This window comes from Rhipicephalus microplus, chromosome 6 (assembly GCF_043290135.1).
Source record: "Rhipicephalus microplus isolate Deutch F79 chromosome 6, USDA_Rmic, whole genome shotgun sequence".
In the NCBI taxonomy this organism is placed as follows: domain Eukaryota; kingdom Metazoa; phylum Arthropoda; class Arachnida; order Ixodida; family Ixodidae; genus Rhipicephalus; species Rhipicephalus microplus.
This window is the reverse complement of record NC_134705.1, coordinates 13,570,605-13,583,111: the sequence shown is the minus strand read 5'-3', so window position 1 is coordinate 13,583,111 and position 12,507 is coordinate 13,570,605. Positions and strand designations below refer to the sequence as shown.

General features: G+C 44.7%; 1 protein-coding gene across 11 annotated transcripts in view; it reads right to left on the bottom strand.

Annotated features, from left to right (window-relative positions):
- LOC119167714 (uncharacterized) overlaps positions 1 to 12,507 on the bottom strand; it is a 537,665-nt gene that overhangs the window by 319,050 nt on the left and 206,108 nt on the right. For all 11 annotated transcript variants that reach the window (XM_075865823.1, XM_075865821.1, XM_075865822.1 and 8 more), the window contains exons 11-12: positions 2,343 to 2,519; positions 1,841 to 1,927 (exon numbers count right to left, since the gene is read on the bottom strand). In XM_075865823.1, coding sequence (XP_075721938.1) covers positions 1,841 to 1,927; positions 2,343 to 2,519 — 264 coding nt within the window. The remainder of the gene's footprint in view (positions 1 to 1,840; positions 1,928 to 2,342; positions 2,520 to 12,507) is intronic.

The window sequence follows — 12,507 nt, the reverse complement described above, 5'->3', positions numbered from 1 at the left end:
CCTTCGCCACCTCAACTTTCCTATTAATATTGGTTATGACATTGCTTTCCTAGTTCCTTAAGGGGGGAGGTGGGGATCGAAAGTGAAATTCTTCAGTTTTTGTCGTAGAGCAATGAAATTTGGCATGCTTACTGGAAACTGCGCTAAATGATAAATGACAAAGTTTTATTCAGCTATCTCCAGTAGTTCTGGCATTATAAATTTTTTATCCATCAGTGTACTACCAAACTTGCCCAAAGCCTGGTGTGACAAAAAAACATGGTAGAAGCCTATAGTTGCTCTTATATTTTAGCCATTGGGATGGTTGGTGTCGTGACATTCTGCAAATATTTTTATGACTCTGTTTTTATTTTACAGAGAACATTGTATACATGCTTGTAAATGTGGTCGTTGTCATAATGTGAAATTAGCTTAGGAGTAAAAATACTGAGGTAGTAATTAACAAATATGAAAACGTCACGACATAGAAAATTCACTGAGGAACACAATGCAAAAAACCACATGAAAATCCGTCAAGCCATAGTCATGCAAGCATCGTGGCAAGCTGGACAGTCGGGTCAAAACACGTTTATGAGAAAACTGGCGTTAAAGTTGAACAGTCAGTAAAGGTCCATCAAAATGCCCCGGGACTGTAATACTTTGTGTCTTTGCTTGCGAGGGTCTTCTTACGTCCTTTCTCTTTCATTTTTTCTGCACTGCGTGCTTTTCGTTTTCTTTGCTGGTCTTTTTCTTCAGCTCTTTGAAGGGCGAGGCTCGCAGGTTTGATGCCCACGGACTTGCACATTTCAGTGTAGGCTCGCAAATTCCCAAAATTGTAGTGTGCAACTGCTTCATGTACTGTTGTCTCCACTGCGAACAATGAAGCGTGTTGGTCCTTTGAAGTCAGTGACCAAATAACTGAATGCAAGCTTTCCGCCGCATTCTGAGTTTTGTTGCCTTTGCATCGCTCCAACAGTTGCGGGTCAGAGAGACGTTGGTATACAGGCAGCAGAGCCTCCGCTACACGTTTCGACAGGTTATACCTGTGAGGTGGTGCTGGCTCCATTTTGGCCTGTGCTGAACGATGTTTGCACCAGCTATCAGGGCCAGGTGGGCAGAGCTCATGGTGAGGCTCGTCGTCGGTGGACGTGACGTGATAAAAAGTGGCCATCACGGCCCTTTGCATGTCAGGGACACTTGTGTGTTTTCGCAAGGCTAACCCGTAGTAGCTGGTCAGTTTTTTAATCAACTCCTGCGTCAGTCCACCTCTCCCACCCAATGGCGGCAAGCGCGGTGTGTCAAAGACTAGCGATGAAGGCACCTGCCCGTACCGTACGTCTCTACCGTTTCGACTTGCGGTTGTGGTCAGCATCGTCAGTAGAACTCATGGGCAGTGCTCCGGAGGCAGTCCTTGAAGCCGTCGGCTTTTGCATAGGTTGTCTGGTTTCGATAAGGTTGAACCCGTGTTGAGAGCTTCCAACTACTGGGCTTTGAGTACATAGACGTGTACCCAGCATCTCCACCAGTTTGCCACAAACAAAACCATACAAGACCTTTGATCTGCCCAGGTTTGTTAACTCAAACCCCTCGTCGTTCTCTTCTTTGATCCTCCCCCGTGCTATCCTCAGCTGCGTCACTACCGTGGCAATATTCGATCACAACTGTAGAACTTCTGCTTCATACAGTCACTTCAACTTGGCTCCATCTAAATTCAATCAATTTTCTTCAGTTCAAGAATGATTCTTGCATTCATTCATTAGTGCATTCTTTTACCTACACCGACATGCAGCAATTGAGGCAGTGTTGCATTATCAAGTTTTTTTTTCTGAGCATTGAACTAAGAAATCGCAAAGCAACTCACCTCAATCTCCTTGGTGTGGCTGGCCTTGAGCTCCTCTAACTTTTTGGTCAAGCTTGCTTCTTTTGCCTCTGCCTTGCGCTCGGCTGCCTGCACAGACATTCCCATATTTGATGAGACTAAACTGTCCTGGCTGCAAGTGCACAATTAAAGAAACAGAAAAAAAAAGGAACGTTCAACCTGAAACTTCACTTCGTCCTTTCAGCATTCATGTAACAAAAAAATTTTTTTTTTCAAAAGCACTGAGAGGCCTTCATAGGCTAGCTTTCGCCTTCGAGTCATCGTGGAAAGAAGACTTTTTATCGAAGGATGAAAACATTGATGAGCGGTGATAAATTCATTGCCTCATACGGGCCCTCTTGAAAGATCCAAAAGTGTTGCCTTGTTCTGAGTTCAATGTACACTATTTCATTTTCGATTCATGAGCACCGCCATCTTCAAGAGATAAGCAATTGGTTTACCAAGTTTCTATGTACGTACTATGTACGTACTATGATGCACTTACTCGCATGGCCTCAACAGCTTCCCAGTTCTTGGTTCGAAGGTCATTGTTCTTGGCCCGCTGGTCATCTAGTTCACGTCGCAGCTGCTGCACAGCAGCCTCATGTGCCTGGGCCAGCCGCTGCTCAGCACCCTCAGCCGCTACCTCTGCTTCTGCCTTCTTGCGCGACAGCTCGCTCACCTGCATGTGAATTTTTCTAAGGACATCAAGCTAGGACAAAAAACATTCTAGCCACTATGTACGAGGAAAGCTAAAACATAAAGCCACACCAATAAGCACACCCTTTGTCCAAAATACGCCAGCAATGACCACATCACTGCCAGTTGCCACATGTGTGGTGTATAAAATAATAAGCTTTCCATTACTGCCCCAAAATCTAGAACTTCGCTGATACAGTCAAACCTTGTTATAACGAAGTTAAAGGGTGAGTAGTAATTACTTTAGTTATAACCATTAGTTCATTATTAGGAATGCGCGAATAGTGAATTTTTTGTTCGAAGCGAATACTGATTTCGATCGAATAATTTTGAATAGAATTCAAATGGTATGATGAAATATAAAAAAAAGAAATACTTATCATGACAAAACTAACCTGCACAATATTTCTTTTAAATTGAAACAGGGTCTTTATGCAAATGCCATTTATTTTTTTGTTCAAAGGAAGTCAAAACAACCTTGAGTAGTAGTTTCGGTGGGATGCAAGTGAAAACCTGTGAGATACTTAATGCTTCAAAATTTATTATACTAGTATTATAAAAGCTGTCATAATAAGCTTAATAAAATGAAGAATTGATTTGAGGGTAACATGTTCTTTTGAAGGGGCCCTGCGACACTTTTTCAGGTAGCCATGGAGCCAGTAAACATGCTTGTTGTTTCAGAAATTTACAGCAGCAAAGTTTCTAGAATCAGTCCAGTATGAGCAGAGTTCCAAAAATTGGCACACGCTGCAATTGTATTCTGTCTTCTCGTCTTGACGAAATAGCTGGAAGCTAAGCAGGGAGGAATGGCACTGCGAAAAAAAATACTCCACACGCACCTCATGACCTTGAGCACCTCTTTTTTTTTTTTTTCTTCGAGTACGCGGCTTTTCAGTGCGATCCGATCGCACACGTACTTGTGGACAAGTGGTGGCCCCGGTAACGACAAGCGCACCATGCTCAAATCAGCCAATGCCTGTGACCAGAGCCATATATTTCTTCTAGGCTGTGACAAGTGATTTTTGAGCTTGCAGTGTCACTTCCTGAGGAAAGAAAGCAGTTTTTCGCTTTGAAATTTTATTGTGAATTACAGGCCATGTACTGCACTGCAATATTTGCCTCGCGTGTTTTCGGTAGCCTCGACTACTAATCGTCAGCATTTTCTGACCATGTTCAGTTATTTTTGCAAGGCCCCTATAATTTGAAAGAAGGCTTCACGACAAAGCAAATGTTCTTTAAGTAGATGTTGTCACTGTTTACCATTTCTACATTGCAGTAAAACCACCTTTACAGACGGTGACCTGCGAATTATTATACATTTATTCGTTCATTGCGAATACTTCAAGAATATCAATAATTGAAATTCTAATCGAAACGAATTCGAATACTTAACTATTCGTTCGAATATTCGAAACATTCGAATATTTGCACAAGCCTATTCGTTATAGCCATTATTCACTTCTACTGACATTTAGCCAGCAAGAGAATATCACAATATCGCCAAAGAATATCACAGCTGCCCTCCGCAGAGAGAAAAACGGCCGTCGGAAGGCATAAAACTAGCAAAATAATAAAGAACAGTGCACTTTATTTCCGCCAAATTCAGCACACCAGCTGGCAGATCACTTTGAAGAAAAATAGTCCTTAGACTCTTGCCGACTCATCCTCACGCGGATGACTACTTTTTAAGCTGCAGCAGCTATTTTGAGTCCGTCTTTGCTTTCATCGTAAGCACCAAAGAAGCGGCACAGCAGGTCTGTCGCATCCAGCGCTTGGGCGGGCGTGGTACGTCGGGTTCACCAACATTAGGCTCCGGAGTGTTGACGCATTCGTCACTGTCGTCATGCACGCCCGTCACCCAGGCCCAATTCCCGCACCTGACAACTCTTCGGTTGTCACTGCGTCAGCATAAGCACCGACGTACATGCAGAAAGTGTTGCAGTCAAGCACAACGCCGGTGGCAAAGAAAGCCTTCCACAACTCTGGGCCTGGGCGCCCGCGGCACCCTCACATCGCCGAAATCTTCAGGCACTTTTTTTTTTCTTGATGCCAGACTGAAGAGCTTTCAACATTGCCGACTTCTGCTCGATTGTTATATTTTCGCGCTTACTTTTGCCGCTGCTGTTGTCCATCTCGCGTCTAGCGGCAGAAACTGACAGCGGTGGTGTTGCTTTGCCACAGCGAACGACAAAGTAGAAAGCCACAATGGCCGCAATCTGCGCCGCCCCAGAGGTGTGCGAGGCCTCAGCACGAAGCTGAAGGAAAGAAGTTCAGATGCGCGGGCGGGTCAACGAGTTCTACATGAGAGGGGAGGCCAGCTAATGCGCACGCTCGCATGAGCTGCTGCGCGGGCGAGTCCATTAGTTCCAGAGGAGAAGAAAAGCAAAGAGACTCGCTTTCACACACGCGTTGGCAAGCATCTCCCAGTAAGCGCAAGGCGCGAGTTTTGAATCACCGCGACCCTGATGAGACTTAAACCGTCGTGCGCTATAAGATATTGAAAATTGACATATATCAAACTGATCAGTAAATGCTCATTGTGGACAAGAAATGGTTCGTTATATCCATTGCGGGGAAATTTTCGCTTTGCTAAAACGAGGTTTTAATACATAGGCATGTATGAAAATTTCAAGGGGAATTACAATTGTTTCATTATATTCATTATTTCGGTATATCCCACTTCGTTATAACGAGGCTTTACTGTAGTGCCAAGGCATGTTTGTTGAGAAAACCTACTTTTTTTTTCATGCTTCATTCATCTAGTTATCTTTTGAAATACAGTATGACCTTGTTACAATGGAGCTGTTTACAACAGACTTTCGGATGCTACATACGAAGTGGTGCTGTTATGCCGACCACCCTATTTGTTCCATTGATTGAGCTTCATTCACTACGGATTCAGGTACAAAGGACATTCGGATATAATTGACTAAAATGTGATGCTTGCCGGGTGATCAGGACTACTTTACAGCAGACTTTTCTACCATGAACATCCCAAATTGAAAAACGTCCAACTTCGAACACCGGTTGGCATACTTTCGAGACGGGAACGGCACACCGAAACTATCCATGTACCGATATAGGAACGAAGGGCCCCTATGTGTGATCTGTTAATTGTGAGTTATGCCCAACTAAGGCAATGAAAAAATCGGCGTGCAGTTAGCTTGGTCTTGCGTTTAGGGGCACTGATGCGCGAAATTGCCAGCCGCTGGGCCGAAGCTTGGCCGGGGGATCCGCCACTGATGCGCAAAATGCCTATCTGTGATGGTTCTGAAAAGCCAGCGGGCGATGTAATTCGTCTCTGTGAATGAAGCACATTACAACTGAAGCACTACAACTTTGTCGCTAACGCAATAGTCTTGCCCACAAAATATGGAGAGAATATAGGCCTATACTCCATTTCACAAGCTGTTGGTAGAGCTGTGGAAGGTACGGCCACTTTCAGCCAATCATGACACAGCGCACTTCATAAGTATGTTCATATGCACATGTCTTGTCGTTAATTCGACAGGTGGCACGGTCTGTGTGGAAGTAGGTATACTACAATAATTATCTGTTGAGTTACGCAGCAATTGGCACTTCCTTGATGCCTTTTTGAAATGTTTTGCTAATTTTCAGATGGGATGACCAGCATTGCAATGAAACTAGTCTGACTTTTTCTATTTATTCTTATCATCACCATTTCCTATGAGTTCAAATCACGTTCGAGTTTTTTTTATATGTTTATGCAAGATGTATAATATTTACTTCAGTCACTGAATCAATAAATGAGAACAAATCATTCAATTTATATAACTGCACCTGTTAAATATTGTGTAAACGACGACGAGAGCCACTATCATCATTAGGAGAAGATCAGAGGGTTCGAATAACAAGGTAAACGATCGACTTTGCCATGGGGACAGCGGCTTGTCCTTTCCTCAACAGCAGCCTCAATGAGGCTACCGCAGGAGTGGGAAAATAAAAAACAACAACAAGAACAAATCAACATTCATGAGCAGGCTTCCAGAAATGGAGCAGAACGAACACTTCGTGGCAGCAAAATCCAGGCTTCTCAATTTGAAATGGAAAAGCTATATTTGAACATGTCAGTGTAGGTGAACTTCAGATAAGATTTTAGAGTGCCAAAGCAAAAATATTTGATTTAATTGTGCAGAAATTTTATATATTCGACATGGTAACACTTCACAAGTACAGTGAGGCCTTGCTGAGGAAGGAAATTTATTGGAGAAAAATCCCTGCCATATCTCTTGCATATATATAAAGCATACAGCTCTTTCTTGAACCCATTCTAGTCATGTCACACTTTTTTTATCAGGGTTCCAAACCACACTACCGTATTCGAGAATGGGGCGAATAAGAATTTCGTAAGTAAGCAGTTTGGTTTCCTGAAGAGCAAGACGAAACTTATCATGTAAATACCCTCAACTCTTAAGGGCTTTGTTGCATGTGAGATCAATATGTTTGGACCATGATAAATTATGTGTCATAAAGATGCCAAGGTACTTAAATTCAGACACCCTACAGAAACTAACATTGTTAAAACATTGTCAAAATTCAACAAGCATGAACGTAAGGTAAATGACAGAATGACTGTCTTGAAGAAGTCAATATTCATTTACCAAGATTTGGACCAGCTACAAAAAAAGAGAAAATGAATTATGAATCTCCAGCTGAGATTTGAAAGTATGATACAGGATGTAGTCATCTGCAAAAGGGGTTTTTTCACTGAAGTGTGCAAGGGGAGGTCATTAATATAAAGCAGGAATAAGAGGGTCCTAGCACACAACCTCCAGAAACTCCTGACGAAACCAGCATCAACGGCGAGTAAGTAGAAAGGACGCACACATATTGTGAACACTGCAAAAGAATGCCGGATATTCAGCCAACCAATTATGCATTCTTCAGTATAACAAACATTTTGTGCAATAGTTTAGAATGTGATACCGAGTCCAAGGCCTTGACAAAATCAATGAATATGAGATCAACCTGGTCACTTATGTTTAAAGAGCTCCTGATGTCATGGACGAAGTCTAAAACCGTATTGAGAAGTGCTCAAAATTTTCTTTATTTCAAGAAATTTCATGATGTGTTTGAAGATAATATGCACAAGCATTTTACAAGAATGGGCTGTTAAAAGGATGGGTATATAATTGCTTATTATGTTAACATTACCTGGTTTAAATAGGTGGAGAATGGAAGCACAATTCCACAGAGAAGGAAGTGTCGCTGATGTGAGAGATTTCCTAAAATAGCTGTGACGTATCTGCTACACCAAAGAGCGCAACTAACTAGGAAAGCTGTCGGGATGCCGTCGGTACAGCATGATTTCTTGGTGTCCAAGTTTAAAATGAGACTGAATATGCGCCCAAGAAACACTGACACATCGTTGATTCTAGGATGAGATTCTGAATAAAAAGCAGGAATGTCCGAGTTGTCAGTCGTAAAGACTGAAGCTTAAGCGATTATCTCTGGATCAGAAACTGAAACTTTGTTATTTGTCATTGTGCGTGATGAAGAACCAGATGATAGGATAGCCTTCCAGAATTTATGAAGATTCACTTTCATTAGTTTTGGCAAAGTAACCTTGTAATAATGTTCTTTAGCAGCCTTCATTTTAGCAGATAGTTCTTTTTTGGCACTAAAACTATTGAAGCTTTGTTGACCTGACGAAAAATCAATATGAGTTTTATTTCACTTCTTACAGTATGAATGTCTTGAAGCTTAAGCATGATGTTTGACGCTGCTACGAAACCCTTAATGTTCCCAAACAAGCTCTATGGAGTTCGTCTGGCCGTGAGAGAAAGTAGGAGAACGAGGTGACCATCAGCAACGGCGATGCAGCCCACACAATAGTATCGGTCTGCGCTTGCGTGTTTATTGTAGACAAGCCTCGTGAGATCTGCCGACACCATGTTGCTGCTACACGCATCATATTTTTTGGAAAGGCAGGCCTGTATGTCCCCTTTGAGGCTACTCATGCACCGCACTTTTTCCTGCTGTCCATGACTTCAACACTGCCAGGTGGAAGCAGTGTAAGCAGCTTCGAGCTTTGCCACTGGAGTTCCAAGACCAGTGAACAAACCAAATCAATGGGCTTCGTAAGTAGACTGGATAGTGTCTCTATCTGCAGCCAACTACCCTAAATCCAGTACAGTAAAAGCTCGTTAATTCGAACCACAAGGGGAAGCCACCTCAGTTCGAATTAACGAAAGTTCGAACTAATGAAAGTGAAGAACAATAATAGCACACTGCGAGTAGGGCATAACAATTTACTTTTTGAAAAAAATCTGTGATCGCGGTCTGCCTTCTTTCCTTGAAGGCGACAGCCAGCACTTTTTCCTCTAACAAGTGAATTTGGCGGAAGTCCTCTTCTCCGCCTTCTTCAAAACTTAAGAAAAGACGGGCGGCATTCAACCCGGCCATGACTTCCGCAGCAGAGGGCCGCACTGGTGCTTCGTCCTCCTCCTCATCATCGTCACTGGCAGCGACAGGTTCTGCACTTCTCACCTGACATATTATGTAGCCATCTGTGAGTGCACCACACGCCACTGCACTTGAGTCCACATCGACGTAGTCCGCAAAGCAGACGTCTTCCAAAACGTTTGCCATGGGGGCGGTGAAGCCGTGTTCGAGCACTGGTGGCTCGTCAGCTTGAGGCGCTTCGGTGCTGAAGCCACAGTGGCGAAAGCGATTTGGTATCGTAAGCGTTGTCACTTGCTCCCAAGCACGCACAAGCATGTGTAGTGCACTTAGGAGTGTCACTTGGTAGCTATTGCACAAAATAATTCGTTCCAACATATGACGCAGATGAAATGATTTTAAATTTCTAATTATACCCTGGTCCATAGGCTGCAGTACCGCTGTCATGTTTGCTGGAAGGAAGACCAGCTCAATGGCCTTTGTCTCAACGTTGACTTTATGAGCCGAACAGTTGTCCACAAGAAGCAGGACTTTGCGGCCATAGCGTTCGAACTTCTTGTCAAGCTTCCCCAGCTGCGGCGCGAATGATTCCCCCGTAATCCAGGCCTTTTTGTTGGCTGCATAGTCTGATGGGAGGGACCGGTTGTTCTTGAAGCAACGAGGACTTCTCGATTGGCCTATCACAAACAGAGGCAACTCCTCGGTCCTGGTTATGTTCGCAGCAACCATCCCAGTTATCCATTCTTTACTTTTCTTCCCTCCCGTGCACTTGTCGCCTTTATACGTGATAGTTTTGGTGGGCAGCAATTTGAAAAATAAAGCAGTTTCATTCGCATTAAATATGTCCTGCGGAGAATACTTCATGTAGCCTTGAAGGATTTCCGAGCGCCAACCTTCACACGTTTCCATGTTGACGGCGTTCATTTCACCCGACACAGCATAGAAAACGAGGTCGTAGCGCTCGCGAAAACGGTGCAACCACCCATCTGAAGGAGTGAAGTCGTTGTAGTCTAGCTGCAGGGCGAAGTCGGCTGCCTTTGCCAGTATGACTGGGCCACTCAGTGGTATGTCCTGCGAATGCATTTCCTTTATCCAAATGAGCAGCGCTTTCTCAAGGTCAGGATACTTTGCGGGCCACAACCTCCTCCTTTTGCTCGCAACTACTGCCTCTAAGAAGTTTTCAATAGTCCTCCTATTTTTATATAAGTAGATAGTGTCGTTTTTTGTATCCCATGATTTTTCGCGATATCTTGCTTAGGCAAAAGTCCGGTGTCCACTTCCCGCAGGATATCAGCTTTCTCCTGAAGTGTTTCGGCCCGGTATTTGCCTCGAGCACACACCATCAAGTCGGAGCAGCAGAATCACGACAAATGGGAAGCTACTACCGGCGCCACTGCGACAAACGTTAGCCGAGGACTAACACCAACACAAAGAATCGCAACAGCCGGAAGCTACTCCCAGCACCAACAATCGAGGTGTACGACGCACGCCCAAGACAGAGACTGCAGAGAAGGCTGGGCGAAGATCATCATTATCATTATCATCAAATCATTATCCTTACCAAATCAGGTGCTACGACGCACCCAATTTGATAATGATAATGATTTGTGGCTTTGCCCTTTGTAACGGATGAATACATATATGTTGTGTTCAAGCCTAGGTATATAAAGAAAAGAACAAAAAAGATCAAAAGCACAAAGAGGAGTTCACTCTTGACACCACTTCCACCACTGTTGGAGCCTTGTCTTTGTGGTGGAAACTGCTTTTGCATTCCTGCCGGCCAAGGCCAGCGCCTGAGGAAGTGTAGTGGCCTCTGACGGGCAGGGTGAGAGTTTTTGGCATTGTAGCACCAAGTGCTCGACTGTCTCCTGTTCTGCTCCGCACGCTCTGCATAGGGTCGAGTAGGTGTTTGGGTCGAAGTGGCTACGGTATGTGAGCGTGCGAAGTGCTCCAGCACGCGCTTCAAAGAATAGACTACTTCCACCACTGTTGTCACACACAGATATCGGGGCAATGGCCTCTTTGTATGTACAATGCAGCTGAAGTGTACTCGTCTGCTGCATCGAGATTTCCCATTGCGCATTCTCCACGTCGCGTATCCATTTCCGGACTGCTGCGGAAAGCTTGTGCTCCATGGTCTCGATTGATGAGGAGTCCAACATATTGTATTTGCGTCGAAGAGAGTAGACTCTGTTCGACCACTGTGTCCCGAGTTCCACGAAGTGCAGGTAGCGGAACATACGACGGGCCCACCGCTGATCATTCATGAAGCGTAGGCGTCCTTCATAAACGATCTTGCTCGTGGCTTCCCGCACTTCGTACGTAGACCAACTTTTGTCCCCCCTGTGTGGCCTCCACTGCTACCTTTCCATGGCAGCCCAATGCCAAACGACCCACCTCCCTTTGGCCTCGCTCCTGCCCTCACAGGTCTTGCTGGACAGGCGTATGATGGCGTTTGCAAAGGTCAGACATGGTACATGGATCGATTTCCACAGACCTCGCACCAATACATATCTGCTGCAGCCCCAGAGGCTTCTCCGGAGCAGAATGCAGCTCGCACGCTGGGAGGCCAGCCGCAATCGATCCTCGTGCCCCTAGCATGGGTCTTTTCCCGTGCCTATGGTCACCCCCAGGTACCAGTATTTTGTTGAGATAGACAACTTGTCTCAGTAGAAAGTTCCAACGGGAGGTTTGTGTCTACTTTTCCAAAAAATTGGACAACAGCCGAATTGGACAACAGCCGACTTATGAGAGTTAAACCAAAGGCCTAGGTATGCCAAATAGAGAGCTGATATTGTCACCAGCTGTTGTAGCTGATGTAGGTCTTCTGCAATAAGAACAATATCATCTGCAGAAACCAACCCTGGCAGTGTCCATACTTCAGGCTACCCTTCCGACAGGAATTTCATATGGAAACCGATATTTGACTGGATGAGCGCACTTTCTAAACCTGATGCATATAGCACGTAGAGCAGTGGCGTGAGTGGGCACTCCTGCTTGAGTCCTCTGCGGACCGTAACTGGTTCAGATGCCGTATCTGCAAAGCGTGCCACCATCGAGCAATCGGCATAAAGGCAATGCAGAAGGTCTATCCATTTTTGTGGCATGTCCAGCTGGGTCATGCGCTGCAGCATTAGGTCGTGTGGAACACTGTCGTATGCCTTCGAAACATTTAGGAAGCATGCGAGTAGATGGCGAGATTGTTTACGCGCAACCTCAATGCATTGGTAACCACGAAAAAATTGTCCTCCAGGCGTTTGTTTGGGCAGAAGCCATTTTGGAGTTCGGTGAAGTGTCTGCTACTTTCAGCCCATCTACTCATCCGTGCTTTAACTACTTGAGCAAATAACCTGTATAGCACAATGGTCACAGTTATGGGCCTGTAGCTGCTGAGGAAACTGCTGTCAGCGCTTTTCTTGGGGACTAGACACGCACGGCTTCGCAACCAGTCTTCGGGGACGGGGTTGCATTCTATAGTACCCGTGAAGATAGCAGCAAGATGTTTCCTCGCTATCTTTTCCAGGCGCTTTACCAGACCTGCGGGTATA